Consider the following 26,446-nt stretch of genomic DNA (forward strand, 5'->3'; position numbering starts at 1 on the left):
ACCATTAATTATGTAACTGTTGCTCTGTGTTTCAACTTTCGTAAACTTTCAGGTTAAAAGTAAAAGTACTAACTAGGCACGATAGGTTATATTCTACTAAGTAGCACATTTTGCATATTGGAGGAGTGCGTGAATCACGAATCTTAGCATAAATAAAGAGCCAGAAGAAAACAAAACTAAATTCCCTTTTATTATAGAATAATTAGCCGACGAAGCCGCGGGCAATATTAGATATTGCCCGCGGCTTCGTCCGCTGAAATTTCCCATGGAAACAATTATTTTTCCGGGATGAAAGGTCTACGTCCCTACGTCCTTCTCTATACTTCACACTACATGTATGCAAAATTTTTAGTTATGGTTTACCAATAGCTTAGCTTTATCTATGAACTCAAAACACGATATTTCTTATTATGTTCAGATCTTTTGACTAAGGCGTTAGATTAGTTAGGCGTTAGACATTGATGAGAAAAACTTTAGATAAACATGGCGTAAGTACAATATGAAGTTATGATGCATTAATGTAACGAGAAAGACGTCTCTATGTTTTTCTCTGTCCACAACAGTTAATTACTCCTATAACGACAGTTAGAGCATAATGAGATTTTTGCAATTCAACAGTAGCACATTACAGGGTGCTGTTTGTCAACCCCCCACCCCCACACCCCCCGCTGACCTCGGGGGAAGTTATTAGGCTGCTTTGTTAATGAATCCCATGTAAACATGTATGTACCTACATGTATGTAATATATATTGTGTCCAGAGCGTTTTTAATTTTTGCCGATTTGTGACTGTTCTGTTAAATTTTACTATTTAAAGTAGAAACTATGATATAACACTTCAGCCTTTTGAAGTCTCGATTCTCTGAGGTACTTACTAAGAACTCTGATGCGAGTTTGCTATGAGTTGAGTACGCGCTACAAAATAATTCCCTAATTATATGGATCTAGATCGGTCACGTTGTTGTTGTCATATAGGTATATAACGTCGCAGAAAGTGCTGCTTCAGTGGCGTTGTATTAGCCCCTGTGATTATCCCTCACAAATTAAACCGAGTCGATAAGAAAAGAATGAGTCATGAATTCGCTTGATCGACATGACCACACTCAAATACCTACACCGACGTTATATTACCCAACAGATCCTATTTTCAATTCGTATCCTAATCACATAAGGGGTAAGGGTAAGGTCAGTCTCGTATTCAATTTCGTTACAATATTTAGTAATACTGAGCGGGCATGTCCAGCGAAGCCTAGTGGAGGGAAACCATTAGATGGTTCCTCCAATGTAAAATCTCATATAACGTTTCACGATTTTGATATAAGATACCAACAATATAGGCCAATTTCGTATTTGCTTGCAAATTTTAGTTTATGTCTGTCATATTTTGTGTTTTTTTTTTCAGAAACCTTAAAACTGTAGCTCTAAATATAATCTATTAAGTGAGGCAAATCTCGTTTGGAAAGGTATCTTCGTCAGCCGTTAAAATTCACATCTTCACAATAAATCTAATATTAGTCACTCTTCGCAACTCTTGGCTCTGTCAGACCCGTAATGGATAAAGATGTAATATTAAATACTGGCTTGATAAGACGACATCAAGCCAGTAATTAGAATCAAGGATGATATGCGTGTCAATGGTCTGATAACTAGGGATGCCGACGACCATGTGAAGTGGAGACGAAGAAGTGAAGCTAGGACTCCGGCGCTGAGGAAGCAACCGTGAACACGCTCAGTTGAGAGAGAGATACATGCGAAAGAAGGGGGAAATTTGTCGAGAGCAGCGTAATCAGTCTGATTGGAGCGAGTCCTTCAGCAAAGCCTTAGGTACCAATTAGGTGGCTCTAATTATCGGCTGCATCAGTCTCCGGCGCTGATGAATATGCAGCAGGACAATTGGAGTTCCGACCACTTATGTTAATGCTTGTTTCTTGGCTTAATGATTTAGAGGTACGATCCTTACAGATCTAGGATTTTTAAGAAAAAAATGTAACTAAACTTTGCATTGCAGGGCTACGGTTATAAGTATGAGAATTTTGGAAAGATAAGTTTATATAAATAAATTATAGGGACAAATCACACAATTAAGTTATTATAATTAATTAATAATGAAGTAATTACCTACCCCTCTAAGTTCAAGATAATTTTCGAGATATTATCTTTTGATTGTTATAAAAAACTGGGCGCAATGGAAGTTGCGTGCCCTGCTAGGAACCTAATATTTTAGAAATAGTTACACTATAACTTAGTTTTTGTTTGAAATAAATTTGTATTTATTCATCTTATTTCATATAAATATATCCTTTTTACATAGTGAACTTAAAAATGTACATTATAATCAGTTAATAAATTATATGATTAGAACACATGAAAAATTCCTACATACTTGTGAAAGTAGGTTAACTTAAACTTAAAACCTACTTTCACAGCAAATTTAACATGGAAAATACTAGAAACAATTCTCAATAAGTGAAAACCTATCTATTCGTCAACTAAGACAAAAGTAAGGCTGTATGTAGGCTAGCGGACTGGCACACCGAGATAGGCGCTCCTCATTAAAATATGTAAATGCACCAGACATTACTGAGATAGGTGCTTCTGACTTATTGGCTGGACAGCTTTAAGCTCTACATGTGCAAGCTTTTGGAAACTTTTGTTACAACTAAGCTTTGAACTATCAAATAATAAGTCGATAATATGATTTAATAATTTCAGTCTTGTAATTGTTATTTCCGTGTATTTTACACGATTGCAGAATATTATCAAGTTCCAAATTGGCCAGTTTAGCGAGCACTCAATCAGATGCCTACGAGTACTATTACGCTATTGGCGAACTCAGACAGGTGCCGACGCGAATTAATGTAGGTATCTATATTGCGTAGTTTCTATGTGAGTTTTTTTTTATTTCGCAAGGAAAAAGCAGCAATGTGCGTCGTCAACCGCCAAAGTTGGACAAATTGCCAACCTCATTATTACGTTATTTGATTTTCTGGCTATCGACTTTCTCCGGTCTGTCAAAAAGAGAAGAAAATAAATAAGGGCTGTTGGCAGACAACATAAGGGTGTTTTTCAACCAATCTGGACCATTCAATTTGGATTTACAATGGCAAAAAAATGTCGTCATAAAATCGTTTTCTTCAGTTTCTTGACTGACGGACTTACTATATACATCTTATATGTTGCCATATCAATATAATAGTTATAGGCTTTTGAACCTAACGCTCAGAAGCGACTTCCTTTACTGAGTCCAGTCTACTAACTAATCACCATTAGGTTTCGGTGTAAGGGCTACAAATTACGTGTAATTTCCAATGAGGATATTTTGTTAATGTTCTGTCGTTTCCCTTATTCTTCTCTGTCTTCCCATTCCTATAGTCTTTAAAGTAATGTATACTGGTAATTTTTCGTGGTGTCCCGCATACCATCGTCCGCAACTTGTGAACGCATCAGTCGGTAGCGGGCACCTACCGCGCGCAACTATTTAGTGTCATTACAAATGTCGCTCAGCGTGTCCGTCTGTGTGCGGCTACCGTTCTTATTAATAAGGAGTATTGGCTGGGCTGGTGTGGAGACGGCTTTTTACTGATTAAGAATAGAAAAAATATTGAATAAACACATGTTATTTTTAAGTGAAAATTTGCCTGTGAAAGTCAAAATCAAAATCAAATTGTTTATTCAAAAATTAGGCCTTCACAGGCACTTTTTCACGTCATATTCTAAATTAAATGATGTTTACCAAAGTTACAAACTACTAGCATTTCGGAACGACCACTGCTGAGAAAAAAATGGCGAAAGAAACTTGTTGGTCCCTATTATGCCAGAAGGGCTTACCATTTTTTAAATATAAATTTATGTATAAAATCAATCAAGGTCAAATTTCTGACTGCTTTAACTTACTTCCGCTTGTCTGTTTCACGACCTAAACTGATAGACTTAAACAAACCATCGTAAGCACCTAATAACTTATGACGCAAACGGGCGAGAACTAGGCGAAACGTAAGTCTTCACGCCTTTCGTTCTACCTATTACTTAGTTTGTTTGGCGCATAAGTAAGATATGGAGCTGTATCTATGAGCTTACCTACTTCCACGATTGTAACGCTTGAATGAAATGAACATTTCATTATTCATTATCAATTTCGGCAACAAATTTGTTAAATGATATAATGTGTGTACATTTCCGATAGTCTTTAGAAGCAAGCCTTTTCTATACTCCACAGCTAAGGTTCGTTACCTCAACCCGCTGAGGTAAGCAGTGTTGTTTTGTTTCCATCTCCATCATTACGTACCTTCAGCTCATTACGCCCAACAGATCACTCGTTTAATTCTTGCATTTCCGATCCAAAGATATTCAAATATAAACCCTAATGACGCACGGGAAATGTTAATAAAATGTTAATGCGGCGAAAGCGGCCCCCGGTAGCAATAAGTGACAGATTTGCTTGACAGACACTGCTCGTTTACCACAATGTATGGATAAGTCACGACTTGCTTTTTTGTATTGGTATTCACGTTTTGATTTTAATATTTTGTATTATTTATTATTCATCTCGTAGGATTTATAATAATTCTACTACCTATTGACCGCATTAAATTAATTCTACTTTTAAAAAATGTTTCAGCGTAGTTGTAATACAATAAATTCTTATCTTTACATATGATAAAGCAAGACCTCTGCCGCGTCTGTCTGTTCGCGATAAACTCAAAAATTACTACACGGATTTTCATACGGTTTTCACCTATACATAGTGTGATTCCTGAGGAGGGTATATAATTTGTTATGTTTCACGCCGGCACAGGTTGCTAGTCAATAATAAAATTAAAGTTTGAACTAGCTAAGTAGGTAGGTAGACATTTATGAAATTTTATAAAGGCTTCTGATCATGTGCAGAAAAGTTAGGTTTTCTTTAATGGTCGTGATTTCCCTGGTACTTACCCATTGTAAGCAGTCTCTAGCTTTATCCTAAGCCATTACCTGTTTAATCACCTATAAATGTATTGGTCCTCACATTGTATACTCGAGCCGACATGCTAAGAAGAATATAAACGGGACCATATCCAACGACGCAAACTTAGCTATCCAGATATCTTATTATTAACTTATATATCCAGAAACGAGCACCACATATCGTTCCGATGCTGGAATTCGTATAACGACTAGTGATATGAAATAAAAAGAAAATAATAAAATGAAAATCATCTTTACTTAGAAATAAATCACCAAATTAATCATCAAAAGTCAAATCAATAGCGTCAGTTATATCCATATGTTCAAACGCTTGGTCATCTTGTTTGGACGCACTTGTTTCTATAAACGCTGTATTTTCTTTAGTAACTTTTGGCGCCATAACCCTTGACGTGTCGGGTGCGCCATCTTTGTCTGTTGTCTTTTGCGCGGGTGTCTCTGGTTTACTGGCCGGTGTTACTGTTTTGCGTCTCTTGTCTTTGGCTGCTGGTTGGTTTGCGTTCAAGTGAGTTTTCTAGAAAATATATAATTTTTTGTCTGTTTAGGTGCCTAGATCCAACGATCACAAATGCGGGGCATAATGCCAATATTATAAATGCGAAATTCTGTTTGTCTGTCACGCTTACATTGCTGAGATTGCGAATGAGATTTGGCATGCATATAGTTATCGATAAGCGTTCAAACATAGGCAACTTCTTTTTTCAAATTTTAGACCTGAAATTACGATGGGAATTTTAACGACAAATGCACCCCAGATTCTATACCACGTAACCAGTTGTCAATACAATAGATAGATACATCGATGATCGATATCAAGTATCCGTGCCAAAGGGGGAGCTGTGGGAAACAGGCACTATATACATATATATACGGCGTGTGTTACTAAAATTAAATTAAATTCTGTAAAATCATTTTAGTAACACACACCATCAACAAGCAGCTCAAATACATGCCCGTAAATTCAAAGTTCATAATAGCAATTGCATAAATAACATTCCCCATCGCCTCCTATTTAATGATTCAGAATCGAATTTAAATTAAATTCGGCTAAATAACAGTAAACCGATTCATGACTCGCAAATCAGATCAGAATAAAATGCATTAACTTGTTTATTAGGTATGCATGAGTTGACATTCAAGAATGGATCTCAACGGCTTTTGGAAATAAAATTTAAGTGATCGAAGTAAGGTAATGGAATAGAATCCATGATTTAGTCAAAAATAATGGCAATGAAGAATGCTACAAAATTAGCGATACTAACTTGGGCCAAACTTGAATAGTAACACATTTTTTTTCGTCCAATTCAGTTACATAAATAATGTCAAAAAATAAAAGAAAATTTATATAAATATTAGACAATCTCACCAATGAAGGGTTTCTTCTAACCAGAAGTTTTACATCATCTGCATTAATTACTGTCCGTTTTGCATGTCTGTAAAAAAATATGGAAGATTGATTGGATGGTGAAGGCAATAAGAAGCTAAATCACTCCATGATTTTATTGCTCACACACATAATAGCCACGACCCTCAGCCATGACAATTCGACTATAAGAGGAAAATAAAAAATTAAGGTTAGTAAAGTGCTTACTTAGGTACCTAGTTATTTAAACAGCTAAAAGTTTAGGTGCTTTATACAATCGACAGTTTGCCAAAATTTGTTGGTAACAAAAACTCTCATACGACTAAGCAACATACGTTAATTTGTGTCAGATTCAGTGTGGAGTCATAATGTCGGCTACACATTATCACTGAACTCAAGCAGATGCCGACGCGAATTTTGACATTGCGTAGTTTATATGAGAGCTTTAATGTACCGCAAAGAAAAACCAGCAATATACACCGAATCTGCCAAGTCCGGCGTACTGAGACGGGTGGACGCGCGAATAAACGAAAATTGCATACCTACTTTTAATGTGAGGAGAGTTTCCCAAAAAAAAAAACCAACAAAATGTAGGAAACCACTTAATTTGGCGAAATGTTTATCGGTATATTATTATATTCGGCAACAGTCGTAAGTTAGCAAGATACTGCCTACTATTAACTTTTGTCTGTTGCCAGCTATACCTACGCAATGCAACTTAAAAACCTACTTTGCGAATGCCTCCAAGTCTGTGCCATAAATTATAAGTTTTTTATACACAAGTTCTGAAACTATCTCCATTGCTGATTTTGTTATATCCAATCCCATTAGATGGCATGTTTCAGTGCAAATAGTCCGGATGTCGCGATGTAGGGAAACTCGAACTTTCTGGAACAGAAATTGTAATACCGCCATCTAGTGAAATACTTTAAAACTAACCAGCAGCTGAAGCTTTGTGTAAATGACATAAGTTCGAAGATTTTCCAATAGAAGGCAATGAGATTACACCTTCGCTTCGATGATTTAAATGTATTAATTTTATGTTAATCATATGCGATACATACCAATCCAACATAAATATGTATATATATATACTTATTACACTTACCTGCTTCGGTGATAAATTTTCGAATGTTGTCATTGTATAAATAGAGCAACCGGCTAAATTATTATTATAAAACGACCCTAAATAACTACAAACCGTATTATATATAAAAATAATTTCAACAATTTATTTTTTCTAACACATTGATAAACATACAACTTAATGTTACAACAAGTAAACTACATTTTACACTTGAATAACAAAACTATAACCTCAAAAGTCAAAAGTAAATAAAACCCTAAACACAATTAGACTTTGACAGGTTGACTGACACTGGCATACCTACAAAGGTATAGAGATAAATAGGGAGTATTACCTGCACATTTATCCCGCTAGAGTACAGTTTAGGTACACAAAAGCTTTGCCGCCTTTTGTTATATCGATTAAAATGTTTATTTTAGAGTACTTTATTAAACCTTTCATTATGTAAGCATTCGTTTGTGAAAATATACAACAATGTAGCATATTCGGGTGCCGAAATATTGGGAAAAATCGTTTTCCATACGATAAAAAAACTTCGAAAACTATGGGATACGCCTCACGCTATAAAATTTTCGAGCCAGTAAACGGTAGAAAAGAAGCTCGGAACACTTCACACACGTCAAGAGTTATTAAAATATGGACTTCATATAGGTAAGATCTTCAGGCAAAATCAAGTTTATGAGTACAGTTGACCAAATAATGCAGAACATAACCTAAAACATTGTTATTATTTTCAGATTAATCCACTAAATCCTTCCTTTTTCTTTTAAACTCGCACCACGATTGCGTAGAAGGTATTTTTGGTCGTAAATCTGCAACAATATTGAAATTAGCGCTTTTTGCCTCCATTGGCAATGTTTGTGTACCTTAGTTGTACCAGTAGCGCCATCTGCGCTGAGCTTTGCGTAATATGTCCTATTGCCATTCATTATACTGCAAAAACGAGTATGGATGGGAGAGGAGTACCTTTATGTAAAAGCAAGGCAGGACTTCCTTCACGCTTCAGATACGGATAAATAATGTCTCCAGGAACTTAGCAGCTCTCTACTCTTTATTATATTAGTATGGACTTAGGTTCAAAAGAAACACTTCTAAAAAGTAGTAATCAAAAACGGAAACGACTTTACAGGCACCGCTTTTAAAAGAATCTATCCATATTTCGTATACCTATAAGAATACAATGGAATTAGTAGGCACTACGAAGTACTTATTAAATCCATGAGGAATACTTATTGTAACATCTGTATGTGACTCCAATTAGGTATTAGAAATAAAAATACACATAAATTTACTGTTTTTATTATATTCTGTACATACATTTGCAAAAACATCCCACTGAATATAAAACAAAATGCATATTATTATAATGTTTAACATTATATAGCTTATTAAAGTGACAACGTAATTACCACTACGCTAATCCACCACAGCCACAAACATTATCGCCGAATTCAGACAGATGTCGACGCGAATGCACGAACATTGCGTAGGTACCTAGTTCATATAATCATAACTAAGAATGCCGAATCCGCCAAAATTCGGCGAACTGTTCCGGGATAATGCATGGCCGGCATTAAGTTCACTAAATAAGGTGATTCGTACCAGTGAAATATTTTTTAGAAATTATTTGACAGTAAAAAGTAATTTCAAAAATAGGTATATGAGCGAATTTCACAACGTTCATTGAATGATGAAACAATTATTAGCTGTATAGGGCCATGGAATTAGTAGGCACTCGGAAGTACTTACTAAATCCATGATTAGGACATAGCTTACTCTTAAGCCAGCTATACACTATCGCCAATCTGAGACAGCTGCTGACGTAGGTACTCGCAGTACTTCTTAAATCCATGCATACATTGCGTAGTTCATAAGAGAGGTTTTATTTACCTCGAGAAATGTACGTCGTAACAGCAAAAGTGTGGCGAACTGTTTGCCTGTGTGCATAATCAGCATTACACCAGAGAATAGACACAGCGAACCAATCACATTGCGCCATTGTGACGCAGCGACAACCACACTGCAATGTTATTGGTTCGCTGCGTCACACTTCGCATCGATGACAAGTGAAAATGCAAACCCGCACTTCGCTCACAGTTGTAGTGAATAATTCGTAAATTCGATAATAAGTAGATGATAAAAATTTATCAACTGCAGAAGACTGTCCATAATTCGCAATATTTTTCAGAAAAGCTGTCAATTACAACAACGATCCTATTGTTTACTAGTTTCACTTGCGTTTTCACACCTATATAACCTGAGTTACAATCTTATGTTAGTATTCAAATAAATGCATTACTGATTATTTTAATCAACAAGATAAAACAAACCTCTTTTATTATAATTCATTAACAACAATATTTCATTTAGTGTCCAATGAATGTGTCATTACGATAATATTAGTGTAATTTTAATTTTATTCTTAACAACAATATTGGTATATGTATTATCACACTTACGTATACCGAAAATTTATATAAATATCGTTACATATTTTCCTGTTATATAAATATTTTAATGAAGCAGATGTCTTATAGAACTAATATTAATAATAGATTACTAATGTCTTTAAGCTGCTCCTGCCTGGCTCTGGCAGAAGGGGCGAAACGCTTGATGTCGTCAAGGATGATATGCGTGCCAATGGTCTGACAATTAGGGATGTCAACGACCGTGCAGAGTTAAGACGAAAAAGTATGAAAGCGGACCCTGGGCAACGACCGCCGCTCAACGGCTGAGAAAGTAACCGGGAAAACACTCAAATACGAGAAAATTCTATAAATCCACAATCACCGGACACTAAAATGTCATACCAATAGGATGAATTTACTTCTCAAAAATATACTCTCAAGTATTGTTTACTTTACACTTTCTTTACAATTTGTACGACGTCTTCGTCGGCCAGGACGTGGTCGATACCGACCTTTTGCGGCTGATGCTTCACTGAGGATCCCCACACTAGTGCACTGGAAATAAAATGTGTATTGTTAATTATTTGTTTATTTATTGAGCAAGACATATTACAAGTATGATATTACAACCGATTTGCAGACGAGACGTCGTGATATTCATAGATTTTGACGACTTAAAGGCATCTGGCATGACTTTAAACTACACTAACTAAAACTACTATATACCTGAGTCAGATTGGTATACAAACTCATGTGGTAATAGTAGAATTCAAATTCTGGGACACTGAATGGTCTTAACAACGTGGTCACCACCACTGCATTGTAAATATGAATATTGTAAATGTAATACTTATTTAACTATTACATTACACACTCTACACAACATATCTGTCAGCAGCCAGAAAAGCTGATCGCATGTTAAAACATAAAAAATATATATTGCAAAAGCTATAACGTACTATTTGAATTCCTTGACGATTGACCTATGCAGTTTATTACAGAAGTCCTCAACACTCGTTCTGTCCGCGTGCAACACAACCGGCGCGTTGTAGTCCGGCAGCTGTCCTTTCGGTTTAGTGTATATTCTGATCAGTTTGAGGTACTCCCACATTTTCTCTAGTAGATCATCGAAATTCCATTTGTGGTGGGCGGAGATTGGGACGCAGTGTGGGATTTTGTAGATCACATCCAGTTCTTCTATGCTGATTTGATCTGAAAATTTTAATATGGTGGTAAATTTCATTATTCTTTTGGAATAATATATGTGGCTCTTGCCACATAATAAAAATATACTAAATAAAAGTTTTAAAAAAATCTGATGCAGAAAACGACTTCTGAAAATTTGAATCTATATAATAAATTAAAAGAAAAAAACGGTTTTAAAAAAAGCTTTTATTGAAATGCTCCAAAAAGAAGAAAATAAAATTTTCCTTTAAAATTTCAACTATTAACTAATAACCTCATTATACACAATTTATATCATACAAGCTTGTCGAGGTTTACTTGTGTAAATAAAGTAGTACCTATTTATTTGAGTTAAACACATAAAGGTACTTACACAAACCTATATATTAAAAAAATTTTGTTCATTAAAAATCCGGTTCCTACTCTTGATAGACAGACCTATTCATTTATGAAACCTATTATTATTAACAAACATACTTAAACATATTAAAAAGGAAATAGCGAAAATTATACTTGTATGACACACTATGGAAAAGTAAGAAAGAAGGGGCCAGAAAGACGAAGAGATAGTGACACTAGAATTGGCTATGGAGAGAGAACAATGGAAGGGACTCCACTGACAAGAGCATCACTCTTAAATTACATGATGATGAAATTATAAATAAACTTTTGACGCTCAACATATCCTTCTTTCCTTTTCATTATAATTTGCATATATGAGATCGACTACGTGCCATTTCACTCGTGGCAATGGTAATGCGTGAGATAGAATGATATGTTGCGCGTCAAATCATCAAATGTTGCCTAGTGTAGTCGTAGCTTTCATGAAACCTCACCAATTTTATTGAGCAGGTAGATGCAAGGTACGTAGATTCTGTTGCCTTCAATGACGTCAATTAGATCGTCGCTAGTAGCATCGTAACGAAGTGTTATATCAGCATTGTGTATCTTGTATTCGGAGAGGATTGTCTTCACTGTTTCCATATCCAGTTCCGATTGAGGACACTGAAAAAAAAATGTAGTGTCTACTATTTATTATAACACACTAGATGTAGCCCGGGTCTTCGCTCCCGTGGTAATTTTGAGATAAAATATAGCCTATAGCAATCTTGGATAATGTACCTTTCTAATGATGAATTTTTGAAATAGGTTCGGTGATTTCGGAGATTTCTCGCCTCAAACATACAAACTCACAAAGTCACCAACTCTTACCTCTATAATGACGCGTGTGTTTCTTGGAAATGATCATTTTGAGTTAAATGCAAAAGTGAAGACTTAATCGCCTATGAGGTGACACAAGGAATACATACTGACAAAATAAATAAGGAAATATATAGTAAAGGCGTGTTCAATAAATATTTATCGGCATGCATACATAATGCCTTCAGTCTGCACCATTAGGCATTAATCATTATTTAATAATCGCAAAGCAACATATGACTTTTAAAAACACAATTACAAAAAAGCTAGGAAGTTAGCTAGTCTAATGAAAGTTAAGCAAACTATAAAATAAAATAGTAACATCACAGCCTGACAGCAGTGAATACCTTATCATCAGACAAAAAAAGATAATAAAATGATGCTCACTATATTACATTATCTTTGCCCATAATGTGGAAATCACATCAGGGTCATGATGGAAAAATGGTCTTTTCCTGATTGGCGGTTATTTATTATAAAATATAGTATCGTTGAGTTAGTATCCCATAACACAAGTCTCGAATTTACTTTGGGGCTAGCACAAACTGTGTGATTTATAGCCTATTCTAAAATACTCACTGTAGTGTTTAAATTAATTCCTCCTTTATCTTTTTTCCTAAAGTGTATGTTTGGAGGCTGTTTGTTTAACCGCAGCCCGAAGCCTTCCAACTCGTGCTCCAGGAGTTTCTTATGTTGCAGCGGCTTCAGTACATCCAACACTATGAATACGAGGCTGCATGTTCGAGCTACGGCTATGACTTGACGACCACGACCTTTGCCGTCTTTTGCCCCCTCAATGATACCAGGAAGATCCAGGAGCTGAAGTCAGAATATTGATTATGTTAAAGAAATGAGGGATGAAATATACTTACCTACCTAAAATTTAACATTATTAGACTTAGATTTTGATTCTGGTTTTTGATTGTTGGATAGAGATAGGAAGCTATATCTACATAGGTGATGCATGAAATATGCAAATGCAATTAAATAAACTTTTATTTGCACACACCATTGCTTACAAATAACTCCTATATAACTCTGTAATAGAGTCCCTTCAATCATAGAAATTTACACAAGCGAATCCGCAGGCAAAAGCTAGTACTATATAGTTATCATAGTAATTCAGCAGAATATCACCTCCAGGGGATAACTCTTTGGTCATTTACATAACCATGAAGATATTATTAAAAATAATAAGAAGCAAGGTGAGAACATATTAGAAGTTATAATAAAAATGTAATGAGAAAAAAATGTAGGTATACCTGAATTTTAGCACCTTTATATTTAATACAACCGGGCACAGTTGTCAGAGTTGTGAACTCGTAAGCTGCCACCTCCGAGTATACTCCTGCTAAATTTGAAAGTAATGTGGACTTGCCCACCGATGGAAAACCCACAAAGCCTATACGGGCATCACCAGTTTTGGCCACATCAAAGCCTGCAACAGGAGTAACAAAAATTTAATGGAATATAATAAAATTTGTATTCCTTAGGATCAGGGGTGCCATTCATTTTCTTGTATCAGTAAAATAAAATCCCAACTAATATTATAAATGTGAAATTAAGTTTGTACCTCTTCACGCATTATCTACTGGACTGATCGTTATGAACTTTGGTATACGAGTAGAAAATAACCTGGAATAACACATAGGGTATTTTTAATCCCGAAATTCCCACTGGAGCGAAGCTCCGGGGCGCAGCTAGTAAAACAATAAATACTGCTCACCTTCACCGGTTGCGCCGCCGCCTCCCTTTGGAGTGATAAGTTCTCGTCTCAACTTCGCTAGACGGGCTTTCAGAAGGCCTAAATGAAGAGCAGTAGCCTTATTTTTTTGAGTACGGGCCATCTGTAAATAACAATTATAAAGTTATTTATTACGATAACAATTATAGGATAAAGACATTCGATAATAGCAGTATCTATTTTATAGTATTTATATACCTAAGTCAAAGAGAAATATTTATAACCTATTCTACAAACCTCCGACTCGATCGCAGCGATTTTGTCTAAAATAGTAGCCATGGTCACAGATTTTTCTTAGGTAATTAGATTATTTACTAATAAAGCGATAATAATTTATTATATAAATATGTTGCTTTTCAATATTTATAAAAATAAATTGAAAGCGTGTCAATCTTGGTTCGTTTCGTGGACACCTTTCCAGAAATCCAAAAACTTGATCTTGATTGAACGTCTGGTTGACGTTTAAGTGACAGTTGTAGACAGTGTTGCAGGTTGCTATTCTGTACGCGCTATATATTAGTTCTTTTATAGAAAATAAATACCATTTGGATTTTAAATGTAATAAATAATAATGAACATAAAATTATTCTAATTATTTTAATTTAATTCTTCCTTCGTACTGTTATACCGCTGCCATCTAGCCACCAGCTCAAGATTAAACATGAATGTTACCAAAACATCTTAATAGATGGCGCGATATCTTTCAAGTTTCCAGGCATTGGTTTTAGCAACCCTCCGAGAGATGTCGCTGTACCAACTGTAATAAAACAAACCACGTGGAAATGCTTTGCCGCAGGTTTGCGCAACGTAAGTACAGGAGAAAAGGAAGACTGGAAAACTGTTTGTGGGGTATATTTCGAACTGAAATGCCTCAGTACCTTCGTCGTGGCGCGAGTGGTAGGTTCATCGCCGCTTCTTACTAGCATCGTCTAAGTTTACGAACGTAAATGAGGCCAAGAGGAAATTTCACATAAATACTTTGGATATGTAATAAGTGTGTTAGACGGTAGACAGGACAGTCAAGATCACTTTGTAGTGTAGATAAATTGTCGTTAGATTTTTGTGTAAAATAGAGATAGTGAATAAAAATAAATTTTTGAAAGTTTTGACCAAATTACAAGGTAAGTTATTAATTGATTAATCGTGTTCAAAAAGTTGAGGAGACCGTGAATATCATCGGCTAACAACAGCTGTCGAATAGCTTTATCTGACAGGTTCTTTTTTAAATTATTTAAATTAAATAAATTACTCTTTCAGCTAACATTTTTCATCATTTTCGTTCGACAATACTATTGACTGGCTAAATCTCCGCCTCTCTTATTTAGTATACGATATGACATAATATTTAGTTCTCCCAGTATTTATTTTTGCTATAGCACTACTGCCAAGGCTTTGTGTTAGACCGTATTTCCTCCTTACTTCTCATGGCTGAGAGTCATGGTCATTAAGTGGAATGAAACACACAAAATTACTCTATTGGCAATATTGATGGAGTGATTTGCCATTGCTGCCTTCTTTATTTTAACTTATGAACTAAAAGTCAAGTAGAGTGCAGTTTTCACGATATTTTCCTTTACCGAGAGCAAGATGATCTATGAGACAGATTGGTATACATAGGTACAAACTTATGTGGCACAAGTGGGATTCGAACCAGAGATCTTTCGATCACAGGCGGTAGTCTTAATCACTGGCTTTAAGTTCAAACTTCGTTAGTGCAAAACTAAAAAACCCAAATATATACAAACTCACAAAGTACTCGTATTTCTATTTCACCCACGATCGAAGTGTCATAATCGAACAGGGTCGTAATATTGAATTTATCTATTAGAAAAGGACGGGCAGTTAAATTTGTGGGTCGTGATAAGAATACGTTCCTTTCTGGGAGGTCAGTCTTTGATATATTGTGTCGACAGTCCCGTGGTAGATACGCTTTGGAGGGCCCTTGGAGAAAATGGAAGGGTTATGAACTGTTATGTTATTTTATCGAGTGTTTGTTGGGCGATGTTCATGTCCGTGGCAATGATTGGTAAATAATGAATGGATCTGTATCGTATTTTTTAGCTTGCTGTTTGAGGTTTTTCATTCTTGTACGTAAATATAAATGAACCTCTCTCATGCTAGTTTTCCCGGTTTCACTCTTGACTGTGACGTCGCGACGCTCAGAGTCCACGTAAAAATAAACCTTTTTGCCGCATAATTATGTTCTAGTGTATTTGTAAATGTTATAAGTAGTTGCCTTTTGTCAAGTCTGTTTAAAATTATTAACGACTAGATGTTGGCCGGGGCTTCGCTCCCGTGGGAATTTTGAGATAAAAAAAGCCTATAACAAACTTGGATAATGTACCTTTCTAATGGTGAAAGAATATTTGAAATCAGTTCGGTAGTTTCTTGAATTACCCGCCCCAAACTCACAAACTCATAAACGCTTACCTCTTTATAATAATAGTATAGATAAATTGTTTTCACAGATATGGTGTGGTACTAGGAAATAAATAAAGAATAAATATTTATGTATACGTATTTTATTTTTTTATTATTTATGTATAATACATTTTTGCTTGCGAACATAATAATAAAATGTTCTCATGCAAAAACGATACCTATGTAAAACATAAAACGTTTATATTAATTTCTTAGCGATTGATTGCCAATAAATAATCTTCATTTTTCTATTGTTTCAGATGAAATGAATACTGTAATCGATAAGTAGATTATTTAGTAACTAGCACTTAAAAATCAAGTGACACAAAACACAAAAATGATTTAAATAAAAATAATCTGTGCCAAATCTCCGAGTTTAATAAAAATGGAGTTGACGTGTTCTAAATATATATTTTGAAGATGTCTTCCGAAGTGTCACTGGAGGGACATGAAAGGCCTGGGATCATAAGGAGGGCCACAGGGGTCTGTCTTAAGGCAACATGTTCACAAATTGGCCTGGTTGTGTTAGTTGTGGTTTATGTTTTGTTGGGAGCACTTCTTTTTGAGTATTTGGAGTCCGAACCGCAGGTCCAGAAGAGGTCCGTGATTCAGAGATCCAGGGAGGAGTGCCTGAAGGAACTCTGGGCTATTACAGGTGAGTGTTTTTAAAGCTACCGCTGTCCTCACTGCTGGTCAAAAGCTTTTCCGATTTCTTCTACTCGTCTTTATATTCCGTCTTACCTTACCATTTTTGCGACTAGCAAATTACTGCAAATTACTAAGTACTTATATATTTATATTTACGAATTTAGTAGGTACAATACTCGTGGTATAGAACTTGACAATATTTTTATAAGTTGTTTACTTCTAAATACATATTGCTTCTAAAAACACCTTTTTTATATTTTATACAGACCTGCCAGTCTTTGCTTTTTTGTCTTTGATTGATTAAAAAAAACGTAGATTATGATTGACCTTGGCGATTTCTCTATATTTATAATAAATATACAAATATACAAGTTAATGGTTAGATACTACAAGTTATTTTTTTAAGACTATATAACCATTGCAAAATCTCATGGCTTTTTATGGAGTTTCTGAAAAAGAGCGGGAAAAGAATTATTCGTTCAACCTTCGTGTGTCACGCCTTGTATTGCAGGCCTCCATAGGTTGCGGTGACCACTTCCCATCAGGTGGGCCTCCAGTTTGCTTGTAGTATAAAAAATACTGCTGTATTCCGAAGGCAAAGATATTGTTAACTAATTGAAAGTTAAGCCATAGTTAGCTCAACGGTATAATTGTAAAACTTGCGGTACAAAAACGCGATAAAATCTTAACTATCGCTCGTCGTTCCCACCTTAAGAATCTTACCGGTGTCAAAGGTTAGCGGCGGAATGCTACATGACGCAATGCGTCGCGAAGTTGTGCATCATACATTATTGACAGACTTTGCGATTTCAACATATGTTATAGGTTTTTTCTTGTGGTAAAAAAAGTTAAGAAATGTAAGTTTATTTTCGTTGGTATTAGCCCAAGTTCGATTATAGTGTATAGACGGCATTACAGTAATCACACAGAAGTAAATACAACTCCGCGTCATGAAACAAGTAATTTAGACGCGACATGTCACTATAGTCGTTGGCAACACCCACGTGGCCGATATATTGTTAATTATCCAGTTTTAATTACCACGGAATATATTTCATGATGCGCCTGTACATTTTATATGTTGTTCCACATACGTTGAACTGTCGCGCTGTATTATGTTTCCTTATCGTGTTTGTCGCTCACCTACGTCTGTGCATTTCAAATCGGCTGTATATTCAACTAGTTGAATGTGCATTACTGGGGCAATACAAAGCGTTTGTTTGAAACTTGTTCGGATTCAGGATGTCTGTGTGAACAAGTTTGAACAAAGATCTTCAGAGCTTCGATTCTGGTTAGTTTTGTTTGAGAATGGTTTGTTGAATAAAAAGGTTTATTACGCGAATAAGTAGTTAACCGCTTTGCCAAAATCATCAAATTGAGTAGAAAACGAATGTCTGATAGAAGGGGCAAAACTAAGAAGTGTTTACATGTATATGGCTCTGAAAACGAAAGGATTCTCCTCATTGAGACAATGCAGCGGTTTAGCCATAAGAGCAAAACAGACAGACATACGCATTTATAAGATTAGTATGGAAGTATGCACTAGTATGTGTCCATTTCATTTGTTGCAAAATGTTAAATTTAAGCCCATAAAACTAATAATACTGCTATTAATAATAGGAGAAGAGTAGTGACTAGCTTTTGCCCACAACTTCGTATGTAAGTAAAAATCTGTTTCCCGTGGGAATTTCAGGAAATACCTGTTTAGTGCTCCCCTGCACTAGTGTCCTAGGAACCTACACACCAAATTTCAGCTGTGCGTTGTCTATCATCAGTCAGTCACTCAGTAGCGGAAGAGTTTTATATACATATTGATGATATTATTGTATGATCTTTCTAACGTTAACGACTTGTAATTACATGTCTCCGCATTTGTTCAGACAAATGAATGGTACGGAACACATACATGTATCGAGATAGACAACGCTTTTTCATACAACTCTACGGAAATCAAGCGTGCTCATTTTTAAAAGATTTTTTTTTGTTAAATATTTTTTTAAATATATACGGACAAATCACACAGATGAGCTAGCCCCAAAGTAAGTTCAAGACTTGTGTTATGGGATACTATATTTATACTATATATACTATTATTTTATAATAATTTATAACATATAATACATATATAGATAAACATCCAAGACCCGGGCCAATCAGAAAAAGATCATTTTCCATCATGATCCGAACCCGATCGAACCCAGGACCTCTCGGATCAGAGGCAAGTACTTTACCACTGCGCCACCGCGGTCGCCAAAAGTTTCACCTGTCCCGATGTTTGCTTGTTTGTCAAGTTAGATTTCTCCTACTTCCATAGTTGAAATTACCCTGAAACTGAAGCGACGTGCTTCAGTTTCCATGACAATAATGGTGCACCCAGGGTCGGCTGCCAACGAGGGAACTCCTCAACGGTTTACAGCACGGACATGGGATTTTTGTCAGGCGTTAAATGCCACAAGATCTGTCTGACGACAATAAAAGCTTGTGGCAAAAATGATAATTTCGTAAAAACTTATTACTGGCTTTTGGTAACTAGAGTTAGTAGGATAGGCGCCCCGCTGTTTGTGTCGATCTATTTTGATACATGTCTATGCTAAGAAATAAGTACATTTTGTCCCTTTGACGACTGACCTTTATAAGAGAATATTATAATTTCCCCTGTGACCGGACCACAAAAGAACGTATAAGAATTGATCTAAAAAGAAAATATTGTCGGTGTAAACAGTTATTTATGGAATATTCAATAATTTTTATGAATTCCTTCGATTTCTGTAACATTATTTTGCTTTGAGAAAAGTTATTTGATATCGTGTGTTGAACTACGAGTTTTTAATAGTATTTGAACACTTTTGCTAACTATGGAAAACTGATATGTTCGTTCACACATTATTATTCTGGAGTAGGTACGGATTAGCTCAAGATAATACATTTTTGGTCACCCATCCAATGACCGACCTATTGGATGGGTGACCAAAAACCGAACATTGAGCTCCTCGATTCACATCTAGTTCTTCATTACTTTAATTTAAATGCATTATGTTCGCTATGTTGATCGTAAACTTAAAGACTAAACTAAACTAAAAGTTAACTAAAAGACTTAAATAATGTTTAGTGTAGGTAGTAGATAGAATAACGAACAATCGAATAAACACAATCGTTGCTGATGCAGCAACATTTGAAAATAGACCCTTTGAACATTGACAAAGCATCCGAGAGATTGTCCTTTCGGTCAGGGTTTAAAAAAACAGCTATGTCATGGCAGGTCCATCACAGATCGGACGGACGTAGCATAAGGTCCGTGACAGTATAAAAAATATTAATGAAGTTATTTATTTAAATACATAGTACTGTGTGTGTATGTTATGTAGACGAAAAGGTAAATAATTTACACATTTAATTATATAGTTTTTTTTACTTTCGTCTATATATTATACTAGTCTATATAATTCTAGTCTAAATATCCCAATGCCACATTTGCCAATTAGACAATAGATGTGATCTTATATTCAATTAGGAGTTTGGTTCCTAAATTCGTAATATTGGGAGGCTAATACTTACCTCAAACTAGAATTCGTGCGAGTGATTTGCGCGCGTCGCATCGTATAATTGCGTCGCTTCTTTAGCACAAAATAATGAGAATACAGAATCTGACAAGATATTGAGACGCCGAGGATCGCGCAGTGGAGTGGAAATAAAAGAAAAACAAACCCTTCAACGCTTCACGGCCGAAGAAACAATCTGGAAGACGCTCAAATGTAGAGAAAAAAAATGGTGATGTTTTTAAATTCCTATTTTCTTACACTTAGGAGAAGCTAATGAAGAGCACAAATGAATGATAATCCTCCTGTGTTTCCGGCTACATTCGGATCTGTGTTACCCCGAAGCCGAAGAAGATTTGGCCATGATTTTACAACCGGGCGCCTGCCTGAAGAGGGTTCACCCTCTTTGGAATGTTATTGTTGCCTATCAACTTTGAAGGGCATATGTCCCTTAGTCGTCCCATACGACATCCATGGGAGGATATGGAGTGGTCCTATTTACTATGGATATGGAGTGGACCAGACGCCAAATAAAAGAAAATAAATAAATATTGCTTTTGATATTATTTACTCAAAGTAATTTAATTATATAATTGTGGCAATTATGTAGAAGGATCAACATGACGAAAGAATACTTTCTTCAATTCATTTGATGCCCACCAGATGCCTCTTACTATTTTACATCTCACCATCGAGTCGATTCGAAGTGGGACGCAGCGAACTAATCACATTGTGACGCAACGACAACCACAACGCGACGTGATTATCTGTCGCTTTCTTAAAAAAATGCCAACGCATCTAAAATCAATTCTGGTTTATGTCCATAAGTAGACCGTTCTGTAGAATTGGTATTTTATACTCGTTGTGTATAGAACTTGAGCCATTGGGTTCTGATATGAACTAATTTTGAGCGCCTGTGTGCAAAATCAAAGCACGTCTGAAGTCGAATTTTGATCAATCTGATAGTGACTGGATTTTGTAATTAGTGAAATATCTTACATTATATAGACTATTTAGCAATGTTCTGGTAAAAAGTTTCTACCTATGTAGATTTACTGAAATATGAAAGAAGGTACTTTTACATAGCTGATGTGCCCGTATGAATCAGAAAAAATAGTGTTCATTTTTTAAATCAATCAGTCAAGTATATATGGTTCTTAGTATAAAAAGAAATTTCATACTTTGCGATTTTAAACCTAGTCCTTGGCAAGGAAAATTCCTTATTTTTTTAGCTTATCTAGCTTTAAAGCCTTGTTACAGCAAGTAAATAATAATCTAAGACATGCAATCATTGCACGCTACTTTAATACGACTGCGGTAGTTTTTCCAAAATACAAAAAGAAGTTACAAAAATAGTAAGAACGAGGTATCGTTCTGAATCAAAAACATCTCACAAAAAGATTTTATTTCGCAGACATTAATTTCGTGGGATTTTCAAGAGTGAAGATTATCATTGACACGAACATTTGAATACATTCATTTGAAAGTTTGAGCGAATACTAATACTCACTTTATACTTAATCATATAGCTAACATACAGTAAATCAGCCCTTTCAGACAATAGATTTTATCGAAATCATCCTACCAGTTATTAAAAATTATAACAAAAGGTTTCGATCGAAACCAAACCTTCATTTGCCCGCATTGGCCTGGTTTAACTGTAGATTATAAATCAGTGTCACCATAGACTAAAAATAATATTTTACTGGCAACATTGAAAGTGAAATAATAAAGGTCTTTGGTCAGCGCCATCTGCTGAATAGTAATTAATAACTTTTGGGACAATCATTGTTTCACTTTGAATATGGAATCTAATTAATTGGATTTGGAACTTTCCGATTGATAAAGGCTTGATCACACGGAAATTGATTTATCTGTTCAAGTTCTGCAGTTACAATTTCTTTTAGCCGATGATGGTTGCTTTGTTCGCACAACTCATCATCAGCTTATCTCGTCCCATCATCAGGAGTTGATGAAAATGTCTTCTCCTTCCACAAACCTTTATTTTACGGGTCACGATGGAAAATGATCTTTTTCTGATTGGCCCGAGTCTTGGATATTTATCTATATATGTATTTGTTATAAAATATCGTTGAGTTAGTTTAGTTGAGTACGAATATCGTTGAGTTAGTATCCCATAACACAAGTCTCAAACTTACTTTGGGGCTAGTTCAATATGTGTGATTTGACCTAATATATTTATTTATTATTATCTTTTATTTTATTTCTTGATTTTCTTCTGAAAATCCATTCATCAATTTCAAATCACCCACTTCTTTTCTAGTACAGAAATTGAGCTCCCTTGACCTATTTTTCAGTAAACCTATGTTCACTCTTAGCGGTGCAGCAAACCGTAACTAATTCACGCGGGCGAACTAGGCAACTATAAAATCAATGGCCGCCGGCCTAAACCTTGTATACGTTGGAAAAAGACGTTTTTGCAAGATTAATGTTACCCAACGTCCCAGTTATTAATCATTCGCTGAAAGATTCGTTTACCCTCACTTCCCCTGATTTGTATCTCGGTTATTTTCATTTTATATGAAAAATCGTGACTGAGACGCGAAGCAATTTCCTTGCATTGTAACAAGGGTGTTTAATATTCATATCGCATGGATGAGGTTATCCTAATGTATCAAAAGTTAGAGTCAGAAGTCGGTAATATTTATTATTTTTTTCTATAGCCTTTATGTGTGTAAGTACGGTCATGCGCATTGATTATCAGTTACATTCTATCCTAGACTTTGTTACAATGGAACAAGAACCGTATATGTGAATGCACGTGACATACAAAACAATCAACAACAGGTTGCAAAGTTAAAAATAAATAAAAGGATCTTCGTACATGGTAGGTACATCTTTCATTTAATTGTTCGTGATTTCGAGACCCAAAAATGTACAACACCTGCTTAAAAATAGCTTTATTTCCAACTTATTTTGGCGAATTGGGATCGCCAATGATGCTTGATATTAATTTGGGTTCTAAAAATATTCGGTTACATTTATATGCTCAAAAACTTCTTTTGATATTTAGCCCTAGCTGAGCAACAAATGCAAGAAATCTGTCTGTTTTTCTTATGAGTACTAAATAATGTAATACATAATATAAATAAATACTTATTTTTTAATTCGTTTAAAATAAATCAAATATTAGTTTAAACACAAATACAATTTAAAACACCATTTAATAACCTAAATAGTGATTTCTTAAAAAGTCTATTTCAATTTTATATTGTTTAATAATAACTTGTAAGAAAAAAACAACTTATATATTTATTTTTTATTTATGGCCAGTTAAAGTGCGCGTCGCGCTTTGTCGCCGTATTATTTTATTTCATACACACATTTTAGTGAGTATAGTACCTACTGCGTCGTTGACCATTGGTATTTCGTAGAGGCTACAAGAGTCGTAGCATAATGTGCTTGTGAGTTATGTGCTACGAAATCGTAGCTTTTTATTGAGGACGGAGTTGAACTGTGCGTAGCCGTTACATTGTCAGCAAGGCCACAGGTTTGACAATACTAGTAGTACAGACGATTTATACCAAGCGAGGGAATGTTCATTCTATTCGATATGGCCCGGGCTGGCCAAAAGCTATGGCTAGCCATATTGGTTGGACAGTTACAGTGTAGTTTGATTGAGCATTAGCTCGCTTGTATTCGCCGTGTAAATTCACCTTTATGGACACTAGGAATTTGTACGTTTTCAATTAATTTTCGAAACTCAATATAGACTATAATTTTTTTAAATGAAAACTTCATTAGCGGTGCACTTTTTGAGGTGGGTGAAAAATGTTAAACTCGATTCAGGACACGTGACCTGGACGTAGTGCGGGTTTACATTTCACTTCTCACTTCGAATCAATTCGATAGTGAGAAGTGAAATGCAAATCCACACTAACCCCTCTGATTGGAAAATTCGTAAGACATCAAAAATATAAAACTTTAATAGTCAAGTTTTCACTTCTGCCGGCACTCTCCCGTAGTACAAACCTTTTTTTTAGTACAATATATTTAGCAAGTAAATTAAAAATAGTACGTGATTTAGACCCATAGATCAGAATCATCATATTCGCTCTCCATTTAGGAGATTCGAAAAGCGCAGCTCCATTGTTTATCCCCAACATTACACTCGACTGTGAATAGTAAATCAACAACGCGACAGATCCAGGATACGAAGCGTATTAATCAGGAAATAGTGTGTTTGATGTCTTTCATTACGAATACATATCATTTACATGTCTTTCGGTGGACTTATTATTGTTCTTTCTACCATAAAAAAAAAACTTTGTTCTGTTCTAATATTTTCGAAAAAATGGTTTTAAGTATCTCAATGTTGTTTTAAAATACCTTTGTGTCTTTAGAAATACATCAGAACGGGCTAGCCTGTCAATTAAATGGCTGATTTAACTATATGGCTGCGACATACATAGGTATACGAGATCGAAAGACGGGTTGCAAGATAGATCTCTTTCGAATTAGAATTTTATTATTCTTGTATAAATATGGTAAAGCGGTTAACAAAATACATTACAAAATTTCAACTATAAAAAACAAAGGCAGACATAATGTATTATTATAAAGAGGTAAACGTTTGTGAGTTTGTATGTTTGAGGCGGGTAATCTCCGGGACTTGCGAACCGATTTCAAAAATTCCTTTCACCATTAGAAAGGTACATTATCTAATATTGCTATGGCTATATTTTATCCCAAAATTCCCACGGGAGCAAAGCCCCGGGCAACGTCTAGTACCTATCAAAATGGAATTTCCCTATGAGGCTGGCATAGTCGCCACAGCCAACTGAAGCTATTATTTAAAAAAAAAACTATAAAATAGGAATTATTAGAAGTCTTAATAACTCATGTTTCAGCTGTGTAGTCATATTAGTAGACTGTGACATCATTATATTATTATCATTTCTTAAAAAAAAAGCGATGAAATAATAAATATACCTACTACTCAGACCCTTTAGGAAGTTTACGAGAATTTTATAATTATTACGATTATAAAATACAATTTACCATATATATTTCTTTGTCACAAATGTATAAATTACATTCGCAACAACTAACACAAACATTAATTAAATCCGGTATATTGTACAGATATTGGTACAAAAGATTACGTACTACTTTGGCCACAGAATTCAGAATCTTATAAGCTAAATAGAATCATTCATGAAGCGATGGTAGTCAATTGGTTATGATCGTCCGCCAGACATCGAAAGGTACCAGGTTCGAATGCTACAGTGCCACATGAGTTTTCATATCAATCTAACTCGGGTATAATAGTTTTTGTAGATCACCATTTGCATATCGTGAGAAAAGCGGCACATTGGTTGACAGTTCACTAGTGTGTATGTGATTATTTGCCACTATATGGTAGGTAGTCGTAAAAGTAATGTCAGATGCCTTTAAACGACTTGAATATTTGTAATTGCAAACACTCGGATTCTATTGTTTGCAATTAAAACACTTAAAAAGAAGAAAGTAAGAAAGCTAAACAGAACTGGCCTTCATAGTTATGTGATGGCATTCCGCTCAAACTCAAATATTTTTATTGCAAAAACTGTGTATACTTACAGGTATAGGTGTTAAATATGATTTAAATGAACTCGTAAGAAGTTAGTAGAATTCCAAAAAAAGATTATAGACAGACAAGATCTCAGCCGGATCTTAAAAAAAAAAAAAATTTCTAGCTGCCACGCTTTTTGCTTTCATCGCTGAACCAAAAGAAATTTGGTACATACCTATGCATAAACTAAAATAGCCTAAATAATGTAATATTTAGGCTATTTTATTTTCAAATTATTACCGTAAGTGACCAGAAATTTGGCAGTAGGGGTATGAATGACAAGCGCCTCTGACATTTTGCTATTAGTTTTAAACAAAA

General features: G+C 35.2%; 3 protein-coding genes across 5 annotated transcripts in view; 1 reads left to right on the forward strand and 2 right to left on the reverse strand.

The window, feature by feature from the left end:
- Positions 1-5,180: 5,180 nt before the first annotated feature.
- Positions 5,181-7,684, reverse strand: LOC128674721 (centromere protein S-like). The gene is made up of 4 exons (XM_053753552.2): positions 7,433-7,684; positions 7,055-7,212; positions 6,328-6,394; positions 5,181-5,475 (listed from the first exon to the last, which is right to left on the reverse strand). The coding sequence occupies exons 1-4, from the start codon at positions 7,463-7,465 to the stop codon at positions 5,221-5,223; spliced, it is 513 nt and encodes a 170-aa protein (XP_053609527.1). The 5' UTR covers positions 7,466-7,684; the 3' UTR covers positions 5,181-5,220.
- Positions 7,685-8,694: 1,010 nt separating this feature from the next.
- 128up (upstream of RpIII128) lies at positions 8,695-14,416 on the reverse strand. The gene is made up of 7 exons (XM_053753858.2): positions 14,186-14,416; positions 13,931-14,051; positions 13,467-13,642; positions 12,784-13,023; positions 11,841-12,009; positions 10,779-11,031; positions 8,695-10,374 (listed from the first exon to the last, which is right to left on the reverse strand). Exons 1-7 carry the CDS (start codon positions 14,225-14,227, stop codon positions 10,272-10,274), a joined length of 1,104 nt encoding a protein of 367 aa, XP_053609833.1. The 5' UTR covers positions 14,228-14,416; the 3' UTR covers positions 8,695-10,271.
- Positions 14,417-14,748: 332 nt separating this feature from the next.
- Positions 14,749-26,446, forward strand: part of LOC128674787 (TWiK family of potassium channels protein 7-like) — a 119,226-nt gene continuing 107,528 nt past the window's right edge. The window contains exons 1-2 of one of the 3 annotated variants that reach the window (XM_053753683.1): positions 14,749-14,845; positions 16,630-17,024. In XM_053753683.1, the coding sequence (XP_053609658.1) occupies positions 16,790-17,024 (235 nt within the window). In that variant the 5' untranslated portion in view covers positions 14,749-14,845; positions 16,630-16,789. Of the gene's footprint in view, positions 15,070-16,629; positions 17,025-26,446 lie in introns of all 3 variants that reach the window. The other 2 variants (XM_053753684.1, XM_053753682.2) reach the window with 2 other exon arrangements.

Source organism: Plodia interpunctella, chromosome 13 (assembly GCF_027563975.2).
Source record: "Plodia interpunctella isolate USDA-ARS_2022_Savannah chromosome 13, ilPloInte3.2, whole genome shotgun sequence".
In the NCBI taxonomy this organism is placed as follows: Eukaryota; Metazoa; Arthropoda; class Insecta; order Lepidoptera; family Pyralidae; genus Plodia; species Plodia interpunctella.

What these genes read in the sequence shown, in the direction of transcription:
- LOC128674721 (XM_053753552.2), bottom strand. Translation starts at nt 7,465, where the DNA reads ATGACAACATTCGAAAATTTATCACCGAAGCAG. An exon ending in AAAATTTATCACCGAAGCAG is followed by an intron (nt 7,213 to 7,432) that starts GTAAGTGTAATA and finishes TTTCTGTTCCAG; the next exon opens with AAAGTTCGAGTTTCCCTACA. An exon ending in TTAGAAGAAACCCTTCATTG is followed by an intron (nt 5,476 to 6,327) that starts GTGAGATTGTCT and finishes TATATTTTCTAG; the next exon opens with AAAACTCACTTGAACGCAAA.
- 128up (XM_053753858.2), bottom strand. Translation starts at nt 14,227, where the DNA reads ATGGCTACTATTTTAGACAAAATCGCTGCGATCGAGTCGGAG. An exon ending in TCGCTGCGATCGAGTCGGAG is followed by an intron (nt 14,052 to 14,185) that starts GTTTGTAGAATA and finishes TGTTATTTACAG; the next exon opens with ATGGCCCGTACTCAAAAAAA. An exon ending in ATAAAGGTGCTAAAATTCAG is followed by an intron (nt 13,024 to 13,466) that starts GTATACCTACAT and finishes TTCTGACTTCAG; the next exon opens with CTCCTGGATCTTCCTGGTAT.